The 24,727-nt window shown below is 42.5% G+C and overlaps 2 protein-coding genes across 2 annotated transcripts; both read left to right on the forward strand.

Moving 5' to 3' along the window:
• The first annotated feature begins 458 nt into the window (after positions 1-458).
• Positions 459-11,301, forward strand: tspan7 (tetraspanin 7). The gene is made up of 7 exons (XM_076081892.1): positions 459-524; positions 8,928-9,116; positions 9,398-9,472; positions 9,589-9,684; positions 10,291-10,446; positions 10,652-10,735; positions 11,215-11,301. The coding sequence occupies exons 1-7, from the start codon at positions 459-461 to the stop codon at positions 11,281-11,283; spliced, it is 735 nt and encodes a 244-aa protein (XP_075938007.1). The 3' UTR covers positions 11,284-11,301.
• Positions 11,302-21,838: 10,537 nt separating this feature from the next.
• mid1ip1b (MID1 interacting protein 1b) lies at positions 21,839-23,766 on the forward strand. The gene has a single exon (XM_076081855.1). It carries the CDS (start codon positions 22,456-22,458, stop codon positions 22,951-22,953), a length of 498 nt encoding a protein of 165 aa, XP_075937970.1. The 5' UTR covers positions 21,839-22,455; the 3' UTR covers positions 22,954-23,766.
• The last annotated feature ends 961 nt before the right edge of the window (positions 23,767-24,727 follow it).

Raw genomic sequence — 24,727 nt, forward strand, 5'->3', positions numbered from 1 at the left:
TTTAAATGTACCTCACAATTGTACCTGTAAGTACTTCGTTACATTACATCATGTAATTAACACATACATTAGGCTACGTCAAAATAAATAGCTGTCTGATAATAATAAGATAGTATTTTCCTAAGAGATGGAGCGGAGCAGAAGCATTACGTCGCATTAAATCTTACATCTTAGGTACTTGAGTAAATGTACTTAGTTACTTTCCACCGATGCTTTTCTCACACAGAACCTTGCCGACCCTTCATCGTGCTTTTGTTAAATCGCATTATTGATTCTTCTCTGCAATAGCCGCTGCTATCGCTCCGCACTAAATAACCGGATGATAATGTAACGTGCTGCGTGTCTCCGGTGACGCTGTGTGGCTGCATCAGCTCACGGTTGCACCGCGACACTTCGCAGAGACGTGTTTTTTCTCCCACTCCCTCAGAAGCACAGTGGGGTCTAGCGCACGCTCCACAATGGAGACTAAACCGGTCATCACCTGCCTTAAAACGCTGCTCATCGTTTACTCCTTCGTCTTTTGGGTACGTAGCCTCTCTCTGTCCTCTTTCTGTTTCCGATCACGTAATCCACCATGATGTGTTTGGGATGTGCTCGATGAAGGGGTGGGCAGCGGCAGCATCATCGACGGCATCGGTGCTGTTGTGCGGATATATCGCTAAATGAAAAGTCGCTATCTTCACTCTGCGTCTGAAATGTGGATTTTAATCGCTTTGCGTTGTGTAACTTGTGCTCAGGTTGCACATATTTGGGCTGCGGAGCGGTGAGCACACACCGAGCGCACGTAGCGCCATGGTTGTCAGTTAGCGCGGAGGAGGACGGTAACGTCACGATTTAACGGTGTCTGATGAGAGACCCGACGTTAGGGGCCTCGTCTGTTTGATGAGGCCCCGGTTGAAGCCCCGTTTTCTTAACGCGTAATGTACATTTTGGGGTCGTTGCTATAGATTTCTTAAAGGGACCTTGCGCCCTTAGTGTATATTCCCATACAGATACGCAGACAAACAAGAAAACACATTGATTCCTATGGGAACACGGTAGAAAATGCTCTTAATTACCTTAAACTGAGTGTCCAGAAAAACATAAACACTTAACCAGTGTTGGAAGAAGTGCTCAGATCTTTTATTTAATAAATAACGCATAAATACCACAGAGAAAGATACTTCATTATTAATGAAAGTCCTGCATTCTAATAGGCTGCAGAAGTACCATCACCAAATGTGTCTAAAGTAAAGTTACTCATTTTCCAGCATAATGGCCCCTTTATCATATTTGATGATTATCACCGGTGCATTAAGATGTAAGTCATTTTTAATGTTGTTGCTGGTCCAGAGTAGTAATAACCGTGTAAATGTGTAAAAATACACAAGTAAAAGTCCTGCATTCCAAATCTCACTTAAGCAAAAGTACCCAAAGTAAAAGTAGGCTACTCATTATGCAGACTGCTACATTTCATATTACGTCACTGGATTATAATTATCGATGCATTAATGTGTTAGAATCACCTTTGATGTTGCCGTTGGTTAAATTGGGGCATATTTTTTATATTTCTTATACACTGTAAATTATTCTGAAATAATATTATTTCAGAATAATATCTACAATGTAACTAGAAGCTAATGTTGTCAGATAAATGTAGTGGAGTAAAAAAATCCAATATTGGCAGAGTAGCAGTATAAAGTAAAGAATGGGAATACTCAAGTTCCTCAAAATGATACTTTGTATACAGTACTTGAGTTATTGTACTTTTAACCACTGCACTTGAACCATGTTATGTACCTGGTATAAATACTTTACTTTGAATGTCCAGTTAATGTGTAGACTTCACACAAAATGTTTACTTTACTTTACAAAACTTGACTTTGTGGTTGTGTTGTTTAATGCAGCATTGTATTAAAAGTAGAGCTGCTAATAACAGTTATATCAATTATTGATTAATCTGTGTCAAGATTATTTTTGTTTTAGATTAGAAAATAGTTACAAAAATGTTGATCTCAATCTTCTAAAGCCTATAAAGAAGTCTACAAATGTGTGTTTTTTAATTGACCAACAGTCTAAAACCCAAAGATATTCAGTGCACTATGATGTAAGATGAGACAAAGAAGCAAGGCCTCACATTTGAGAAGCTGGATCCATGAAATTTGTGGACATTTTGCTTGATAAATGACAAAAATAATTATCAAAATAGTTGCGAGTGTTTCTAATATTTTGTCCTCAAAGAGGAGAGGAGAGGTAGGCTCAAGCTTGTTTGACGTACAAACATCCATGTGAACTAAGAACACGTAACATTTCGTGGGGATCTTGCAAATATCAGTGTGGACTACCTCTCTTCTTCCTTTGTATGCTGTTTTTGTCCTGGACCCGTGCCCTGCTGCATGGGGTGGACGTGTCCTCCTTCTCTGCGTGGTCCACCACATTTACATACTGAGCAGAAACACTAGCTATGCCCTGCAGTATCAAGCAAAACACAGCAGCACAAAAGCCTCATGTTATACCAACGAGTTCAATCAATACCTCTGGAGGATTGTTTTGCCGGGGTCTTAAGCTGATTTGAAATTCATAAAAATGCTGTAATACTGAGCAAGCAAACAGTATCATAAAACAATACTCATGAAGAATAGATTCATATTTTCACTGTAATTAAAACTCATTGTAGTAAGTGAGCCAGCAGATCACTTCAGAAAGCATCTCTCAACCCAAATAAATTTGCTCCCATTTGTGGGATAAATGCCTTTTTAGATTTAGAAGTGAAATAATATTTGATTATTCCCCGTTTGGCTTCGATGGGGTTTGGATTGTTTACCTTTTGATGGCCAGCTGATCACACGTAATCTAGCATTCTTGCAGACAACAATATGAACATTACAACCACAATACTGTGGGACTAACTGACCAGCAGTTCAGTATGACTGTAATTTTGGGTTATGGGGTGATTTCTGAGCACAGCCAGACACAGCAAGGCCACACTCCATATAGGGTTCTTCAACTTGTCCCCATAAGATACCCCATTGTTGGTTCCAGGTAGAACCTTTTTTAAAAAGTTCCACCTGGAACCCTCTCAGAGGATTCTACCTAGAATTCAACATAAAGGGTTAACCATCTGTGAAAGGTTCCACCCAGCACCCCCTATGAGAGGTTCTACAGAGAACTCTTCTGAATGGTTCCCCAACAACAACCCACCCATGGGGTTCTACCGAGATCCCTTTTATATTCCAAGGTTTTCATCTAGAACCCCAACAGGGGGTTCTACCAAGAAGCTATTTATACTCCCTTTTACATCCAATAGATATTTCTTCATCCTAACCATGGTTTTAGTTTAACAGGTTACCCTGGGGCCATGTGAACCACATCCAGCAGCCTTGGGCCACATGAGGCCCCTAAAGGGTCAGGGTACATGTTGTACAGTGCAACCCACAACAACCATCTTGTGTGCTAGCATGGACCCATCCAGGGGGTTCTACCGAGAACCCTTTTTTATTCCAATGCTTTCATCTAGAACCCACAGGGTTCATGAGGCTCCTAAAGGGAGGGGGCTGATGTGGTGGGCTACAGCAGAACCCACCCCTATCATGGTCCACAAGCACTGCTTTCTGGAGCTGTGCAGCTTGGAGGATCCCTTAACGTCCATGCTTTCATCAGTCCTTGAAGAGCTATTTCTTCCAAAAAGTGTTCTTTGGATGAAACGGGTTCTTAATGGAAAGGACCATTGAAAACATGGTGGTATCCAAAATCATTCACTCATTCACTACTCCCTACTCACTATCCAGGAAGTTCTATTTAGAGCACTAATTAGTGCGCTCATCGGCAAAATGAAAAAAAATCACATTCTCTTTCCCGTTAATTACATCAATGCTGCCGCATGATTAAAATGTGCCAGATCAACAGCGGCTAATAAATATGTGGGTAGTTATTAGGTTGTCCATAATAAATACTCTCATGCATTTTTGTGATCAATAGATATTGTCAGCAATGTTGTTGAGTTGCTTCATAATGTATTTAGGACCTGAAGAGTACTTTCCCTTTTTTCCTAAACTAACCCCGGACATTGGCAGAAGAGAGTCCCGGTGGACACACAGTTCTGTGTTCTCCGAGGCTTAGAAAGCAGATCTGTGCCGCGTGTGTCTGCCTGCATTGCAGACATGTGCCGCCGTCACTGATACCAACTTTTATATTTAGTCCGGATTGGAGCGCCTTCCTTCGACAGCATCGGGTTTCAGAGTGCAGAAAGTGTCTCACAGCTTCGCGGCTGTCTTTGCCAGAGAGGTTCGCCAGTGGTGGCCTCCATGTCGGGGGCCCCGGGGCTCACTGCCATCGGCTTGTCGTGGCGAATGACATCTCAAGAGCGAATAGCAACGTCTTCTCCATGCGGGACGGTTAAATGCAGAGCAGGTGGTGGAGTCTGTGTAGTGTCCTCGCCAGCATATTTTGTCATCGCGCCTTCTGTTGCTTTATTGGGCCTGTGGAGGAGGAGGAGGAGGAGGAGGAGGGAAGAGGGGTGACCTGTTTTAAACTCTGTGCTGTAACCAGGGTGGCCGGCCTGGCGTTGAATTTCAAACACAACATGAAGGGAGGAGGAGGAGGCGGGGGCCTGTTTGGGATTCAGCAGCACACATGAAGACTCGATGACTTGCCCCTCCTCATTGGACTTAATTTCCCCCGTTGGCTTCGAAATGAAGACTTTAGCAATGACAAGACGATCTGTTATTTGTATGCAGCGGCGGCGGCTCTCAGGGGGGGGCAAGACATTTTGTTACTGATGATGTAGGCCATAAACAGTGAGTACATGGTCACCTGGAGGACTGCTCTCTGAAAAGGCAGCCCGCTCCGGCTGCTAGAATCGCTGTTAATAGAAACAGGAGGCGTCATTACCGACCAATCAAGTCATCGGCCACCAGTCGAATGTATGAATATTTTGATAATCATATAATCGTTATTTTGTGAGCAAAAAAGCCAAACATTTCCTGGTTCCAGCTTCACAAATGTGAGGATGTGGTGCTTTTTGTTGTCGTACGTGAGAGTAAACTGAATATAGTCGAAGACATTTACAGACATCACCTTTCTACAAAATTCTACATTAGACAAAACAATTGATCAATTAATTGAGTAAATAGCCAGTAGATTGATCAATATTGAAAATTGTCATTATTTTCAGTTCTACCGTAAGAGATGTATACCTCAGTATCCATCCCTTTAATATCTTTATATAATCTGTGTTAGCTCTCTGCTTCTCAACCTTTGAGGCTTTTGACCTTACAGAGCTTCATCTACTTGCAACCTCTCATCACAGGACACAAAATCAATTCTAAACAGTTTAATCGCACTTTCAAATAGTTTTATTTTCATACTTTTTAGTGGCCTAGAGATGTGAATTAATCCATTGATCCACAAGTGAAAAGCAACAATTGGAAAAAATGAGTTGTTCTGCTTTATAACATATAAATGTTATCTTGTCACAATATACATAAATATTTTGATCTAAAATGACATTGTACTGTGATAGGTCATTTTATTCATAGCTCTCATTCCTAGTCTAAAGCCACTTACAATAAGAGCTAAAGGTCCATCCCTTCCAAACAGACTTGTTCACTTTCACTATTAGAGCCATTCATTCGTTAGAGGAATATTTTTGAATTAATATTCTGTATATAATAATATATAGTATATCATATTTGCTACGGATAACTAGGTCTGTATTTAATATTTAATAAAGGTCGAGAACAACCTGAGACGGCTCGCTCTTCTGATTAAGTAAAGCCCCACTAATCAATGTCCTTACATTAACAATAGCTCAGATAACTGTATAACATGAATGAAGATCCCACACAGAATTATCAAACACCTCTGCAGAATGAGCTGCTCATCACCATAGTGGGGACGGACTAAGTTAGCGACCAGCTGGTGAACGTAGTGAAGCATTTAGCCCCTAAAGAGACAGATACTCGTTTAGGAGTTGGTGGAGACCAAAAACAGAGTTAACGTTGGCCAAGTATTGATCAGGTGGACAGATACACGACTCAAAGTCAATGCTCATGTTGATCCGTGTCTGCTGGATGTGAAAATAGTGAATTTGCTATATCAACTTTGAAATATGATATTACAAATATTACCATCTTATTATTCGGTGATAATCCGTCAGCTTAGGTTTTACAGCTACCCACAGATGATTTTGGGGTGTACTGTCCCTTTAAGTTGTCGCATCCAATCAATAGACATGTAGAACACTCATACAGCACCAGTACTTAGTTTTTACTCTACTGAACAAGCAAAAGACACACCAAACCGAGAAGCATTTAATACATTGATTCAAGCTCCTATTGCTCTTGTTGCATCAAATGACGATTGCTCACCAGTTCTCTCTCTAAATAGGTGAAAAGCAGCTCAGTACCTGAGTATTAATGCATACTTACAAAATGTGATGATTCACATGATACATGTTCATATAACATGTAACTCAGCACCTTGAGAAATTGCATCCCATAGGAAACCAGACGACTGGCAGGCCTGTGGAAAATGTGGCTGGTGCACACAGCAGCTCCAGTAGCAGAGGGAACCACAGCAGGAGGATTCAGATGAAGAGGTCACAGAAACGCTGAACAGACAACTCTTGAGACGACTTTAAAGAGACAATCTACTGTCTCTCAGTCCTCACGATGTGGTTCAGCTCCATCAAACGTCGTGCCACTGAGGATTTATCTATCTCACATCCGACTGCCCACAACTTGTCAATAACGGCCATTTTTACAGGTTTGGCTTACGTAATAGAAACCGCAGCTACATGTTTGAGTTACAAACACAAAGAGATACTCTGGCAATATTGTGGAAAACTTACAAAGGTTCTGATGATCAGTTAACCACAAGTCATTTTGTAAATATTGAGTGTGGTTTCTTTTAATCTTCTATGATAGTTAACTAAATATATTTGGGTTTTGGACCGTTGGTGGAAACAATTTGATGGTCATTTTTGACTATTTGACACTATTCTGACCATTTAGAGACCAAACGATAGATCAATAATTAAAATATTCGTTAGTTGCTTAGCTCATGCTTCCTTCAGGAGCTGCCAGTGTCGTGTGTGTGTGTGTGTGTTCCCTCACTGTAACCCTTCTTATCACTTCACCAGAAGGGAGATGGATGGGTCTCACAAACACTTATCTTTCCTCCAAGAGGCCGCAGTCAACGTTGATTTATTTGCCACGTAATTTGCGTACTTCACGTAACATCACTTCCCTAGTTCCTTTTTTCCTAAACCTAACCAAGTAGTTCTGTTGCTTAACCTAACTAAGTATTTCGCAATCTTTTTCTAAACCTCACTAAGTTGTTTCCTGTGAAGACGGAAGATTATTCTGAAAAGGCCGTATGCATGTAATGAGCGGAATATCATACGAACCGCTGTATGAGGATACTTTGCACAATTACATCGTCTAAATTGACAATAACAAGCACACACTTACTCAAATTTCTCTGAAAAATCGGATTATTTGACAGTAATGTTCGTAATAAAATGAGAAATTACTCACAGTAATACTTGACAAATATAAAGTACTCAAAGTACTTTTCATTTGTTAAGTATTTAATTCACACAAGAGTGTACAAAACCATGTGGTTATTTTATATTGAATGTTTATTTATTGAATGACCAGATTTCCAAAATGTCCTAATGGAAATGAAATGACATATATCATGATACAAGATTTTGGTCATATCACCCAGCCCTAGTCTAAGTCTGAAGGACTCCTTATTCTTGTGGTTAGACTGCGACCACATCTAGGAAACTAGGAAACTACAGCAGTCAAAGGACACACTGATGATCTATCATGGTGAAAAACCTTTGCCCAGTCATTAAGTGCACACCCTGCCAGACGGGGCAAAGTGTGCATTTTGTTAACACAGTCATTACCAGCAGAGGCTTGTTTAAGCTACGGTCAGAGAGGGAACATGGCAGCCTAAGAGCATGCAAAGATATATATATATATATATATATATATATATATATATATATATATATACAGCCGTTAATCACTTCTGTGTTATTGTATTTTTTGAACGTAACGTGAAGCCTCAGGACATTCTTGACTAATTGTTAAGAGGGAACTTTTAATCAGAGGGCAAAACTGGTGGAGTCCTTGCCGTCGCAGTCACATTGGCTCATTTCCTGCTGAGAGCCGGTTTCAGGGTGCACACACACACACACACACACACACACATTCACACACAGAGGCATTCTGCTCCCTCTCTAGTCAGAGGGCCTGGCAGCAGGACGGCGAGCAGCCTCCTCTTGGAAAGGGGAGGGGGAAGGTCAGGACGATGAGTTGGCCCCCCTCGCTAGAGTCTGATCATCAGGCAGCCGCTCCACACCCCAGTGCCAGTGAGACATACCCAGCTGAGACACACGCCGCTTCAGCTGCCGCGCACAACGCCCTCTTTCATCCCGCAGCCCCTCATTTGAAATGCTAAGATCGGCGCAACAGGAGGAAGCGTCTCGCCTCGGATCAAAGAGGCTCTTTGATATGTCCCCTCTCTTTTTCTCTCTCTTCCTCTCCGTGTGTGTGTGTGTGTGTGTGTGTGTGTGTGTGTGTGTGTGTGTGCGTGCAGGCATATTCACGAAGCAGGTGATTGCCATCCCGAGCGGCAGATAAATTTGTGTCGTCTGTCTGCCGTCTCCTCCTCCTTCTCGCTCTAATTGCTCTGCTCCTTTTTTGTTCCACCTTGATCCTCTCTCTCTCCTCCTCCTCCTCCTCCTCCCCCCTCGCCTCGGCTGCTAAAACACAGGCATTGTAATCGCGCCAACGAAGTGCCGAGATAAAGGCCCGTTCCCGGCTTTCATTCTGTTCCCTGTGCTCTCTCTCTCTCTCTCTCTCTCTCTCTCTCTCTCTCTTTTGTTACATCCATCTCTCCAACCTCCCCCCCCCCCCCCCACCGCCCTCTAGATAACAGGAGCCATCCTGCTGGCAGTGGGAGTATGGGGGAAGTTGATGCTGGGCCCGTACATCTCTCTGATCGCCGACAACTCCACCAACGCCCCGTACGTCCTCATCGGCACCGGCACCGTCATCATCGTTTTTGGCCTGTTCGGATGCTTCGCCACCTGCAGAGGAAGCCCATGGATGCTGAAGCTGGTGATACGCTGGGGGGGGATGCTGGTTAATTAGCCCTCAGGTCACATGATAAAGGGAATAATGGCTGACCTCTATCCTGTAAAGAGGGATCAGAAATCCAATAGATGCTGCAGGACGCTTTGTTCTGTTAATGGTGATCAAGTGTGTGTGTGTGTGTGTGTGTGTGTGTGTGTGTGTGTGTGTGTGTGTGTGTGTGTGTGTGTGCAAGCATAGGCAAATGACACACTTAGGCAGAGGGTTATCATGCAAACTATGCAAATCTCCTTCTTCTCTCTCTGCAGTATGCCATGTTCCTGTCGCTCGTCTTCCTCGCCGAGCTGGTGGCCGGGATCTCTGGATTTGTGTTTCGCCATGAGGTCAGCAATGCAACTCACCACTTGGCAACAAGTCTAACGCTAGAGCTGTGCAAAGCACTCTCGCGCCCGTTAACGTGCTTACTAATCTGGTGTGCGTGTGTGTTTGCGCGCTGCAGATAAAGGGGACCTTTCACAGGACGTACACCGACGCAGTGCTGAACTACAACGCCGAGGACGAGGCGAGCCGCGCCGTGGATAACCTGCAGCACCGGGTGAGTCCGGCCCCCGTGACACGATACCATGGAGGTGAAACAGCTGATGCATGCATCGCCAGCCAACCAAAACACAACCATGAATGTTGAAGTTTTTTTGAAGATTTTTTGTCTTTTTATTTTTTTAAAGGATTACACCAGATCAACTCACTCTTTTTCTTCCCATGAAAAGACAAAAATTGAAATGAGTTCATGCTACTTACAGGTGTTGCCTATATATTTGTAGCCAAAGCTGAATATAGCTTGTTTGTCTGTGTCATGCCGTTTATTAATTAATAAATTAAATATTTATGAATCCACAGCTGAAAATAGTCCCCAATAAATGCAATCTTTATTTTTATTATTATGGTATATTATTTTTATTTTCTGCTGTTTGATTAGCGCTTGCTGAAAACTACAGTGCTCAGTTCTTTCTTTCTTTTTTAAATTAAACTCTATATTTGTTGTGACTTGTTTTTAAAGATCTATGTCTTCAATAAGAAGCAACAGGGCTGAGTGTCAGTCGTAAACTATTCAGAGATATGTTTTGGTCTTCACATGGGATTTTTTGACAGTGAGTAATGTTCTCATCTGCTTCTCATAATGTTCTCCCCTGTATATTTCTAGCTGCGTTGCTGCGGAGTGTATAACTACACCAGTTGGTTTGGCAGTGTGTATTACCCGTCCAACGGCATTCCCGCCAGCTGCTGCTTTAACTCCTCCGACTGCAACCCGGACGACCTCCGCAATGCAACTCTAGCCCCGAGCAAAGTCTACCACCAGGTCAGCTCGCCACTGCATTTTTCTGCTCAGTTCTTCATGTAGTCGATGACTCTCACCGGTCAGAAGGTGACTGTATCAATACTCTGATGGGGAAATCATTCAGCTTTTTCAAAACCATCTCCCTCCGTACACTAACACCTGCCTCAGATATTCTCCCAGACCCCGTTCCCTCCTCTGCAAACTAACTTGCCCCCCTTTGTTTCAGGGCTGCTACGAGCTGGTCACTTCATTCATGGAGACCAACATGGCCATTATTGCAGGAGTGACGTTTGGGATCGCCTTCTCACAGGTAAGACTTGAAAAAAAAACAGTTCAGGGTTTGCAGGTGGTGATGTGCAAATAAACATCAATAAAGGATTATTACTATTAAATTATGTTAATTAAGAAGATCAATCACACTGTCGTGGCCTACTGGGACCTTTGGACATAACAGACCCATTGTTATTGTTATTAGTAACACCTGTGCTTTTCCTGCTGTGACACATGGCGAAAAAAGACCCATTGCATGAAACAAGTACCTCAATCTAAATTGCCAGAAATAGATACCAATAGACTTTTGCATATCCTTCTTCTTTGTCTTCTAAACAAGCATGTAACAAAGCTAGATGAAGGAAGGAGACACTTGTAGCACGGCCGTTCTTACAACAGGAATCAGAAGGTTTCACAGGAAATGACGTTTCGTTTTTTGAGAAAATGACAATTCAAATGTTCTTTTTTAACCCCGAATGTGAAATAATCAAAAAAAAAACTTGTCTGTCTGTCTTTCAGCTGATTGGCATGTTGCTGGCCTGCTGTCTGTCCAGGATCATCACAGCCAATCAGTATGAGATGGTTTAGCTGATGTGAGGTGGCAGGTGGGAGACATTTAAAGATGCACACACACACACACACATTCAGAGTTAAAGCTGCTATCGTCAATATTTTATGTTAACAATGAATAACTTTACAAGGACAATGTAGAAGGTGTCACTCGTAGTGTCAGAACTTGGTTTTACAGCCAACAACTTAAAACTCGGGTAGGTCGTGTATTTCATAAAACCTTTTTTTTGTATTTGTTGAAATTCTCTTTACATTCTGACATCAATCAATAACTCAAATGCTCTGACAAAAAAAGAAAAAGGGAAGAATATCTGGTATCTGTGGCTGTCGCAGGACTGTAATACATCTACCTGCCTGTCTACCTATCTTCTCTCTGTGCGCTCATTGCTCGTCAGCAAAGTCTTCCACAAGCTGCTATCTGGACAGCTGTGACTACTAACAACAGCCATGTCCGTTGTCTACGCTCATAATGATCATTTTGGGGTAGTGGCTTTGGAAGGATGCCCGAAGGGAGGGACCGTCAGTGTTGCCGACTTGGCAACTCTCCAGCTAGGTTTAGCAACTTTCAGAGCTAGTGCTGCTAGCTACTTTCATCGGACAAGAGTTGGCGAACCAGGGCTGGGTTTTTCCGTTGGATCATTTCAAAATCTAGCGCACTCTTGCTGGTTTCTCCAAAGTTGTCGACCGCAGCTTTACCCGCTCTTCAGCATCGTTTCTAGCCACAGCAGCAGCATTTTCATTACAGAAAAATTAACTCTCCCTTCACTACCTGTCCATCCCCAAACAGCAGATAAACAAAGTCAGCAACCTGCTGGTGAACATAATGGAGCATTTAGCAGCTAAAGAGCCTGATATTTCCCTCAGGAGTTGGTAGAGACCAAATCAGAGCTAAAAGGAAAGTCAGTCGGGTGCCCAGAAACATGACTCTAAATATATACAGATGGTGATTTGTGTTTGCTGGATGTGTAAATAGGTAACTGTTTGCCAACATGTTCGCCCTAACAATTTATTGAGATGTTAGAAGTAAGGTGAAGTGCTTTAATTCATGCACAACTCTTCTGTCTTTGTGTTTTTGTGTATTCAGGGAGATGAAGAGAAGAAGAGACAAAGAGCCTTGACACATGACGACAGTAAATTCCCGAAAACACTATCACGCATCTGACTTGGAATGTACCTCCCTCCGTCTCTCTGCCTGTGAATCTTAATGTAATATCTTAATGTATCTTACTGTAAAGCACCATTCCTCGACTCACCGCTGTTGCATCAAAGCGTTCTATACCACACATCCCACCGCCGCTTGATGTAGAGGGTTGCTCATTAGCGCATATCTCAGATCAGTGCGGCCTACAACGAGCAGGTAGACCGGGGTTGTCTGGGTTGACGGCGGCGCTGGTCTCAGATAAGTGGAATTGGGTGGAACTCGGCTTCTCGGTCGGCTGCAGCATGCTCCGCCGAGCGTCATCAGAAGACCACCGCACATGTTTGTACAGAACGACATTACCGAGGCTTGAAAGTAACACTTAAATAGATAGGTTTAGTTTTGCATTTGACTTTGCTATTGTTCGCCATTGTATATTCCTATGGTCGTGACATTTTGTGAACTCATCGTGTGCACTGAGGAGGATATTTTAAGTTTATATGAAATTTAAGGGAGCCGACTTGCGTATTTTTACCTGTAGATGAGGCATGATGTTTTTTGACCTGATTATCCAACCCAAAAGCAGATTATGATGTAAATTGTGTGTTAAGATTGTAATTCAGTATCAAATACAGCTTTAGCCGGGGATAAATACACAAGAACACAGATTCCAAATGGGACGATTACCTGTCCCGCTCTACTGCCCACAGTTACTTAAAATAATGCTCTTTGCTCCTACTTACACTTATGATACTTAATGTAACTCAATCATATTTTTTATGGGGGGGTTTTTGAGGGGAAAGAAAACTAACCAAATAAATAACGCCGGTTGTGGAATAAATCAACTGAAGGCCGAGTCACACCAGAAATTGATGTTTCAGTATCTCTGCAGTAAACGGGACGATAAGTTCAAGCAGCTCATCCAAAAAGACGGAGTTGCACCATCGACTCCTGTCTCATAACTGTCAAAAGTCCATTTTGTGGAGCATCTTGTACGCCCACAGAGGAGGGTAAATAAAAACGGATGACACTACACAGCTTATGTGCTGCAATAACTCCCTCAGTGTTGCCACTCTGTTGTTCCCCTAAAGGCCAGTTCTGCTAATCCATCCGTCAAGATGACTTGTTATAGGTCAACGGCGCAAATTGGCTTTTCATTGAAATTAATTGATTTTGCCACAAAAATCCAGTATTAAACGCTGGTGTGACCCGGCTGTGTCGGGCTCTAAGTCAAGCCTAACACCGTTATTTTAGAGATTTGTGTGCTTCAAGCAATGCAGAGAATCATACGGATAACAACGCTTCTCTAAAGGCACTCATAGCGTTACACCCGGCTGTCAGATGAAATGTGACAGAGTCTTCAGTGTGAATAATAAAGGAGAGAGATTGAGAGGGAAGGTTAATTCCTGCCAACGTTCACACCTCCGCACAGCTGGCCGATCTGTGCGTACAATGTGCTGCTCAACGATCCAACAAGCACTTCATTTGGCGCACACTGACACCTTCGTAATATTTCAGTACTTGTCTTGTGGTTCATCTAAAAGTAACTGACTAAATTCCAAAATGTCAAGAATTAGCTTTAAAGAGCAACTTAAACTTAGAATCTTGTTGTTTTTTTGCCGACAAGGATTCTGGGTTTTTAAAGGTTTCAATATGTTAGAGATACGCAGGACTCCAGCAGTGTTCATCTAGAATTTACAGTATCCTATGCAGTGCATCAACACGCCATCATCATCATCACCTGTAGATATTTATGGGAAATGTAATTTATATGACGTAATGTTTCTCATCCTAATAAGCTAATCAGTATAAATGTTGTGTCACAGTTTTGATTCCGCACACCGTGCCGTTAGTCTGTATTTGGTTGATTAGTTTGTAGGAAAAACTCGCACTGGAAAAATAATTGTGGCCAATGTTTTTGTTGAGAGTGACGTGCAACCTGTAGGTGTTTCAATTTTAGCTGTGTATTTATTATGGTTTGGTTGGCATTAAGTTTACACCAAGTGATTTTCTATCGCTCTTTCAGTATGTGTGCGTGTGAGTGATTTTTCTGTCTTTTATTTGACTGTCTCCTTAACCTCGAGTATGTCTTTTCCTTGTGTGTGTGTGTGTGTGTGTGCGTGTGTGTGTGTGTGTGTGTGTGGGGGGGGGGGGGGGGGGGGGGGGGGGGTGAGAGAGAGAGAGAGCGTCTAGATTTCGTGGATCCCGCTGTCTTCATTTTTGGTCAGTATTTGGTCGTAGCTTTTCAAAGCTCGTCGCTTAAGCTGTGAATTTATTTAAGTGACTGTATGTTTTCCGACGCTCCTTCCCTAAACTGATATTGTGCTGTAAATACTAAACTGTAATACCATCCTGCTTACACATGGGGTCACCAGACACTGGAAAAGAATGGCACCACGCTGTCTGCTATTGACTAAGTCACCATCAGTGGTCTTATTATCAATAAATATACAGAATAACAAATGTGTTTGTTCATTTTTTGCTACCATGAAGACAGCTCTGTACCTCTCAAATGTTGAGTTCAACAGTTGTTTTATATATTTACCAATAATACCACTGGTCTATAGATCACTTCAAATGTTTCCAAATTCTTCTGAAGGTGAGACCCTGGTTAAACTATGACTGTGCTACGAAGAGATGATGTATTAGTCATAAATTATATATTTTCCTGATTTTTTTTTTAATAATCTGGGTTGTTTCCACACATTACTAGGACAAGCTATATTTACAGCTGCAGGTTTAGTGTAAGAAGAGATTGGGTTAAAGGTGAAGTCATCTTGAGATTAGACTAAATTGTGTGGGTGGGTGCGCTATTTATCGAGATTGGGACAACCAACATGTGGGACATGTTGATGAAGAAATAGACTGCTCGGTATGTATATGAGTTGTCGGGTAACAGAGCAGCACATGCGGTGAATGGCCAGCCTATGGCTTGGATTCTGTCAACAGAAACACAACAAACAATGGATGCAGGGATAAATTAGGTAAATTAGGTAAAAATAAGTGATGGAACAGCATACTTTTCTGCTACTCTGCAGCTTGGATGAAGACAATAATTAAGCTTTTGTTTTCTACTAAAATAAAAGACAAATACCAAGAATTAGACACACATTCACTTTCACTATTAGGAATTAATTGACTTTGTACAATAATCAGAATAACACTTGAAACACTACTGCCTCCTGCTCCACCAAAACCAGCCTCCTCTTTTTTATTCTCATGTATTCTGTGCTTCTCACTGTTGCCATGATGTTCAACTTCATTTTCTCATAAGCATTTTTATTTGCACTTTTTGTGCAAAAAAAATAAACTATATTTTCTAAAACTGTGACTGGTTTTCTTTGAAAGAGCCTCTCAGCTCCAGCTGGTTTACTTGATGACATCACTGTGCAGGCTACCGTCCTCGGCCACGTGGCGGCGCTTAGGTATCAGCGGAAAACGGAGCTGTGGCGAGGGGATTCATAAAAAAAAGAGAGAGAGAGGGAGCGCCGCATGTGTGTGGAAACGGATCACCGAGCACCACACACGCACACACGCACACGCGCAGAAACACACACACACACACACATTCTCCGTCCGCTTGTTCTCCTGCGCTGCTGCATAGCAAAACAACGAGGCCGGAAAAAAGCGGTGGCCACACGGGTAAAGAGAGGCCGTTTCTCGGGGAGATCGCGCTAACCGTTCCGATCTTGTTACGCAAATTACCGGCAGAGCGGCGCGGCAGTGGGTCCGCTAATGGAGCGTGCGTGCCGCTGGCTTCCGTTCCGTGCCCCCCCCCCCCCGGCTCTCCTCCCTCCCTTCCGACTCCCGAATGCCCTTATTAATGAGCTGTAAGCTAGAGGGAGGCATCCACCGGAGAGGCGCTATTACTCACACAGACACACACGCGCAGACCCGGACTCAAGAGCGCACGGACACGTTCACGTGCAGCCAAGCCAGTCTGTGAGAAAAGGCTGTTTGCAGTCACTACATTTTTGAACACCAAAAATACTAAATGTGTACTATATTTCTGCTTCATGTCGGACTCTTAGCATGTGTTTTTTTTAAACAAATGGCTGTAAAGAACTAACACTGAAACGTGTCTCCTCCCGTTTCAAACAGGTGACATTGTTACCAGGCCACGTTTATTCAACTGTGGATTTTTAATGTTTGATATAATTTTCAAAACGATATATGTATATATATATATATATATATATATATATATATATATATATATATATATATATATATATATATATATATATATATATATATATATATATATAGTAAATTGTATTTCTCAACATGAGGTCTACATGCTGTTCCATAGAATACTGGGAATCAAGTCTCACTGTAAAATGTATCTGTCAAAAATCTAAATTCAATTATTATTTTCACGGTAGCCTAAATTCACATATTTTTGTCAAGCTTATAGTCAAAAGGAAACTGCATTAACTTGGAACATAAAAGGGGCAGATTCTAAGGACAGTTTCAAAAACAAGAAAGGATCAAACTCTTTTATTTCACTCATTCTTCATCCTTGCTAAAACGCGCATTACCCAATATGCAACTTGACCGCTAACAGTTTAGTTAGAGATTCGGTTGTGTATAGCGGCTAAAGTGCCTCGAGCTGCTATCTAGAAGATGTGAGGATCTGGTAATGTAGCAAACCTATTTCAAAGTTTTAAGAGCACCTGACTTTTTTACAAGATTGATAAAAAAAAATTGTGAAACTGTCCTTTAAAGCGCTAAAATCCAAATATATTGGAAAAACAGAGGAATAAGTAATTTTAATAGCTTCCTTATCTAAACTCCTCAGCAGGTTGTTGAAATCTCCCAAACTCCCAGAATAAAATGAATAAACCACTTATAGAAAGGACTCGTACCATTACAGTGTCACTTACGGCCATGATGCTGATGGGTGCTGCTCATCGGGAGAATACATTGTATAGTGAAGTTAAACAGCTTCAAATCACAACAATAAGCGGCTCACGTGGCTCAGTGTGACAGAAATGTGTTTTTAAATGGCAATTTTGTTCAGAATTTAAAAAATCGTATTAAACCGCGACAATACTTTTACTGAATATGATCTCACTATGTATTTCATTAATTGAGCATTAAGCTTCTCTCTCTTTCGAACAGAACCTCTCCCATCCACAGCGATAACCTCATTACGCCGCTACAGAGCAGCATAGCGGGCCTGTCCGCTCCGCTCCGCCCGTCTGTCTGCGATCAGAGCTGTTGTGCTTGTTGTCGTTCTAATTGCTGCGTCTGCTTTCGCCTCCAGCTTCTCCGCTGAACTCAGACACCCGTGCCTCACACGTTTCAGGGAACACGCAGCAGACGTGATGACAAGTACTCGAGTTCCCACTCAAGGCTGCCTGTTCCCACAGCGCAGCCCCCCTCCTCTCCCCCCCATCCCCAGCCCCACCTCCACTTACTCCTCTCTCCCTTTGAAGCCTTGTGGGATGATGATGATGATGACACCCGCCGTAATCGGTGGATGCCCAGCTCCTGACACGACACACAATCGAGAAAGAACCCTTCCGTAGTGGTCCAGGGTTTGCATTGTCACATTCATGCACAGTACGTCCCCCCCTGACAAGTGGAAAGGCCTTTCACGAGGAGAATAGAGGGAGTCTGTGGGGGCCTTGATTGACAGCCCGGTTGAGGAAGCTGTTCCTATCTGATCAGCAGAGGTGCACATCTGCTGACCTGCTTCTTTTGGATCTCTCTCTCTGACTGCATCTGGGATCAGTTTATCTGCAGAGGGGGGGATTAGTCAGCTTGTGTTTGTGTAGTTTTGCTGCTGAGGCAGGTTTGGGATTGAGGGGATGTGGTAGAGTGGGAAATAGCGCAGTTACATTTACTCAACCACTGTATTTAAGTACAACTCCAAGCTGTACTCCTCAGCCTTTCAGAGTGAAATATTGTACTTTTCACTATTTCTTTGACAGCAGTAGATGTTGCAAAGTAAGATTTCAGATACAAAACCTGTCGACATATTTTAATATATGAAGAATTATTGAAGATTCAACTTGACAGCAGCAGATCTCTGGTCTCCAGTGTGACCATTGGAGGTGGACTCTGTGTTCATGATGCTTGGTGTTTAAACACAGTGAAAGTTGAAGGACAGTATTTCCCTGATGTCAAATTGTAATGTCAAGATGTCGGCCCAGAAAATTGTTTTGTTGCTGCTGGTTGACTTCCTCCTGATGCAAGTACAAAATAAATGCACAGGAGTGCACAAGTGTTTTTGTTTGGTTGTTTGTTGTGTTATTATTGTGTAGAAAATGGGCTATAACTGCATTTCATTGTGCAGAATGAAAATACATTATCCTTGAATCCTTGAATCCTTAACCCAAATAATAGTTACAGTAAAATCAGCACCACCTTAACTAGGTGCAACATAGAAATGCTGTGTATATGTTTAATCATCATAATAATGTAACACTGACGGACACCATTCTGCTGCAATTTAAGTACTTTTACTTTTGTTACTTTGAGTGCATTTTGCTGCTAATACTTCAATATCTAAGTAATCTTAGATTGGAATTTTTATACATATTTTTACTTTAACTAACTAAAGTAAAGGATTTGTGTACTTCTTCCATAGTACTGTACTTAATAGCAATTCTAAAGGTACTTCTATTTGAGTAATTCAATTTGATACTTTAATGCCACTCCATTTCAGAGAGATATGTTGTACTTTTTTACTTGACTACATTTATTTGACAGAAAACTACAATAGATTACTTTGCCCAGCACTATATGATATAGACCAGGGGTCTTCAACGTTTTTCTGGCCAAGGACCCCCAAACTGATAGAGAGATGGAGCAGGGACCCCCGACTATATATATTGTATAAAATTGTGTTTTATATTAAACTGGGCCTAGTGCCATGTATAAACATACCTCTTTATTGTGCATTCAATACTAAGCTATTCAAATAATACACAGGTTCATATATTCATGTTTTTATTTTAAACATGTGCAAGGTACATTGAGTAGGGTGGCCATGCCACTGCCATTTATAAACATACCTTGTCAGCTGATACCAATGCCAATATCAACATTGTCTGTCAATTGCATGATAATCATGCATACAAGCTATTCAAACTGATGTTTTCATTTTAAACATAAATGTGGAAACGAAAATGAGTGATGGCCTATTAGTGCCACTGCCATGCATAAAGATACCTGTTATCTTGCATACAATACTGAACTATTAAAATAATGGACAGAAAAAAAGAAGAAAAAAAATCAACCAAAAATTTCGCGGACCCACCTGCAGTACCTCCGCGGAGCCCCTAGGGGTCGCGGGCCTGCTGTTGAAGACCTCTGATATAGACTAAATAAGCGTCACTCTAGCAGCTACAATCCTGCTTATGTTCATCTATTAGCGTAGTAGGCCTAATACATACCTTAAGTACATTTAGCTGTGATCCTTTTACTTGTAATGCAGGGATTTTACTGATAAAGGAGCATTGTGGTATCACTACTTTTACTCGAGTATGAATACTTGTTCCACCAGTAGCTTCAGGACAGGGAGTTGTGGTAACGACGTAGAATAAAAGAAAAGGAGATGTAGGTGGGACAGAGACAGAGAGACGGAAACTCAACCAGCAGGTTTTGCCGTTGACATTCTTCCCATTCTAGCTGAGCAACAATTTTCTTTTGACAATGATTCATTTGCTTGTACGGGGACAACCTGTGCCCAAATACACCTCTGATGGAGTTTCAGCCAGATCCACCCTCCCCTCCCTCCTCTCTGTCATTCCTGCGGGAATAGTGTTGCGGAACTATTCTAAATATTCATTCACCAAATCAGTCAGACATGTTTTCATTGAACAGACAGGTGGATTTATGTTTTTGTTGATGGCTACACAGTGAAAAAACATGTTGCTCTGTAGTTTCAGTCTGACCAGAGGTGTTTACCAAAGCTCAGGTTTCAGACCGAGCACTCCCGAAAGTGCAAGGGGAATCAGCTGTTCTCCGACGCTGCTGGAAACTGGCTGGTGCAACAGTTTGTTTTGAGGTGTAATCTGAAAATCTTGTCAGTACTGTAACTGGTTTAGACTAAAGTTACCCTGAGGGGAGATAAGCAGGCCTGTAATATCCCTGCAAGGACTGCTACGGATGTGGAACTCAATAAAGTGTGAACTTTATTTTTTTTATGACATTTTCTTTCCACATTGTATGACTGTTGTGCACATTGATTTAGCACCAATTACTTCCTGGATTCTCGCTATGTTTTCCACTAGCTTTTGTGTTGACCGATCAGTGGAGCTCTAAAAATCTACTAAACAGAGAACAATTAGTCAAAATGATAGAGGGAATAAGCCAAAACACAGTTTTAGGGGTGATCAGTGGTGGGAAATAACCAAGTAGGCTACATTTAGTAATAAAGTAGAACATTTTCATTTAAATCAATGTCTGTTTGGTCACTATCACCAAATGAGGTAACAACATGGTGATTGAGCCCACTGATGAAAGCCTTTGCCTTTTGCAGTATTATGAGCCGGGTGTTTGTGGCAACACTCCTGGGAAAGGCGACACCGTTTGGATCTCTGGGAAGTGAGATCCACAAACACAGGCATCAAATAGCATGATATTTTGACCAGATACCCCGATGCTGTACGGTTGACTACTGGTGATTTCACTTGATATATACACAATGAGATTGTTTGACATGTAATCATCAGAAATGTGGACATAATGAGTGAGTGGTTCAAGACAAATAATAGAACAGCTAGACGGTTAGTTCAGATGATGACATCATGTTATTGTCATGCAGCCTTTAAAACCAGGAAAAGACTCATGCCATATTCGGACATGAAGATGTCAAACTCTAGTCTCATATCACGATAACTTTAACGACAGTTTTCAGGTGTACATTTGTTGTTTTCTTCTTTCCTACCCCACTAATCATCTCATCGTGACTCCTCAGATTTATCCTCAGACCGTTTGGGTTGGGAACCACTGGACTAAACTACCTGATCACAACCAGCTCCACCTGAACCTGCTACGCCAGTAAACATTGATCATATTTAATAATACCAGTTATGTCACTTACTCCATATCAGGGGATATTTTGTCTGCAGAGGGACTACTTTTACTTTTGAAACTTTAAGTATATTTTGCGGACAATACTTTTACGAGTTCTACTTGTACCGGAGTACATCAACTTATATTCAACCTCTTGGTAGTTGTATTTAAGGAATACTTCTTCCACCGCTGGTGACACACTGACAGTCAGTCTATGAATGAAATCGAGGCTTCAACGCTCTGACCACTTGTTGCCTCTGTTGTTCTCTAACTGTGAGTCAAAAGTGGCTTCCTCATTGGTCCAACCCCGACTTGTCCCGCCTCCGAGGAAATCGCCATCTCATTGGCTGCACAGTCGGCTGGGAGCGGTGGGCCGATGGCCTTGATAATGAATATTCATGTCACTGGTCCTGCTCGGACGGGGTCTCACCCATGGCTTGTCATCGGAACAGAATGTGGGCTGTGGTGATGTAACTGTCGGTTTCTTTCTCCGGAAGACAACTCATCGCACAGCAATGTTTGTTCGGGATGTTGATAAGTGAGTGGATAGCTGTTGTAGATTTATTTTGGATCTGCACTCTATGGAGTTGGATTCAACACCTTGCTGTCAATTTGAAGCCACTCCTCTTCAAAAAGAATGTGCCTAACCCCTGCGCTCTTCCGGGTGCTACTTCAGTTCATTTGGGTCCGGTTTCAACTGTAGCGGCAGGACTTGACAAACAGGTCGTGGGACCGCCTTTAAACCAAGACCCAGCCTTTAAAAATACGCACCGTTTCTTCCTGCAAACTAGAAACCACGACAAGCGCTCCGACACTCATCAGGGGCTGAAACTAAAGTCGCCTGATTTACAGGACAGCCAATCCCCGCTGCAGCATTACTGACAGGCAGACGCTCCTCTATAAGCCGATCAACCCGGAATTAAAGCGGGGCACTCACAGAGGAGAAACAAACAAGACAAGAAACTCGGATCGCTTTCATTTTTGCTCCAGAAGAAGCAACAACAAAACCAACTCTCGTCAACATGATGATGCAGCTGCCAGAATCCTACACTCAGAAGAACTCCCTCTTCTGCGCCATGAACCGCTTCATCGGCGCGGTCAACAACATGGACCAGACCGTGATGCTGCCCACTATGCTGCGGGACGTCCCGCTGGAGGAGGACAGGGAGATGAGCTCCATGAAGTCGGACGAGGACGAGGGGGACATGTACAGCTACTACCAGCTGCTCAAGTCCATCCGCTGTGACATCGAGTGGGGGGTGCGGTGCGCGGAAGCCGACGAGAGGCGCAAGGAGAGCATGACGACCAGCCGCAAGAACTCGTCCATGTCCACCACCTCCACCGCGTCCACCGCGTCGATGTCGTCCGAGGAGGACGAGGAGGAGGACGAGGATTTGCAGAAGCAGTTCCAGTACCACCTGACCGGGCTGCAAGGGGTGCTGTCAAAGCTCACGCTGCAGGCCAACTTTCTCACCAAGCGCTATAAGCAGGAGCTCGGGATCGGAGGATGGGGCCAGTAGCGCGCAGAAACTGACAGCGCACCGTTTTTTGTATTGGACTTCTCTTAATGGGCCTTTTATATTTTATTTTTTTTACTGCTGCTGTTACTACTACTGATGAAATTTGTGGACAAACATTTGAATGGTAGATAAAAGAAAGGGGGCAGCTTATATCTCTCTTTATGTGGTATTATTGACTGCGGATGTGTCGATCCCGGGGGAATGCGTTTTGTGCACTTGACGCCCAACTCCTGTTTTGCACTACAAAGTTTTGTACGCATCGCGTATTCCCCGTAACGCACAGTTATTTAATTATATAATTATTTAATGTATAATTTATTACTTCACGCTGTATAGTTTGAGAGCCCAAATGTTCTGCCGAAAGCCGGAGAAGGAGAGGACCGCATGAACCCGCAGGGCCTGTCTGAACCGCCCCCACCTCTCTGAGGGGAGGGGGGGGATACTGATGAAAGATTCTGCTTCCCGTTTGTGTCGCCGATGATGTCAGTGTGTTCAGACGGACGTGGCCCGTGTGTGTGTGATCGGTGCCCCCTTCGAGCCGGACGTGTCTGTGTCTTTAAACTTAGCTTTATGGAGGGAGGCAGATGCTCACTGCCTGTGATCTCCTGATGCCCTACATGGCCAATGAACCAGAATGGTGCCTCTGCATTAAGAATAATGAGAGGTTTCCAACAAGATGCTTTTGTTGTCATTGTCATTTATTTGCTATTGTTTGGACGTGTCCATCTGTCGAAAAGAACAAAGGCGTCTGCACCTTCTGCACCTCTTTTGTACTATTTGTTTTCTTAAAAAATAAACATTTCTATGAACTTACTTCATTTGTCCCGTTGGTTTTTCATGAATACAGTTTGGCTACATATTGAGCTTTATACATCACAGAACAAAAACTGAATGTGGAATGTGGTATTCACTGTACATATCCTCCATTGTGCAGCGTTAATACAGGAAATGCCTGACATATCACAGGTAGAAGCAATGTCAAAAAGGCACGTTCATCTTGTGTGGCATAAAACATCTGGGTACAAAGCATACAAATATAGTTGAAAGGGAAATAGTTTTCCTTCAGGATCAAAGGTGTTTTACTATAGAATTCAGAAATGTCAAAAGACAAAGTTATACAGTACAAACTAACAACATGTTAGATCAACACAGAGACTACATCTCTTCTTTAGTGTCTTCAGTTCTCTCCCATCGGCTTAGAAAAACAGCTGTTTTCTAACAGTGGGAATTATTTAGCCCATGATTTCCAGGCAGCATTTAAACACGCAAAGAGGCCTCAGCTGTTGGAGATAATGTCCAACCACTGCACCTAAAACTACAGCCCTGTTGACTAAGAACAATATGACACGGCAGTATTATTGGCATCTGTCGTAACAAACCTCAAAAGAATAAAGAAAAATCTAAATCCGTTCGCAAAACAACAATATGCATTCTAAAAATACAGTTCTCCCTCGAAGGTGGATTCAAAATACCTGCAGGTTGAGGAATGTTGCCTGTCAGCTTCAAGTGGCAACACCTTGAACCTTCTCAACTCCCAAAGTCAAGAACCTGTGGAGGAGCGGCTGTTTGTTCAATAACCTTACATGTATGAGGCCATCTTGAATACTTGCAAAAGCCATGTTTTGCTTTACTTTCTCTCAATGTATTTGTGTTAAATGATATTTCCCAGAATACACAGTAGCTGTGTTATAGAATAAAACAGTAACAATGTGAACGGTACATCCAGTAAATAGTCTATGGATGGCAGTTACAAGTATGCACTCAGTAAGGACTG

This window comes from Anarhichas minor, unplaced genomic scaffold (genome assembly GCF_050575085.1).
Source record: "Anarhichas minor isolate MPS153535 unplaced genomic scaffold, ASM5057508v1 ptg000087l, whole genome shotgun sequence".
NCBI classification, from domain to species: domain Eukaryota; kingdom Metazoa; phylum Chordata; class Actinopteri; order Perciformes; family Anarhichadidae; genus Anarhichas; species Anarhichas minor.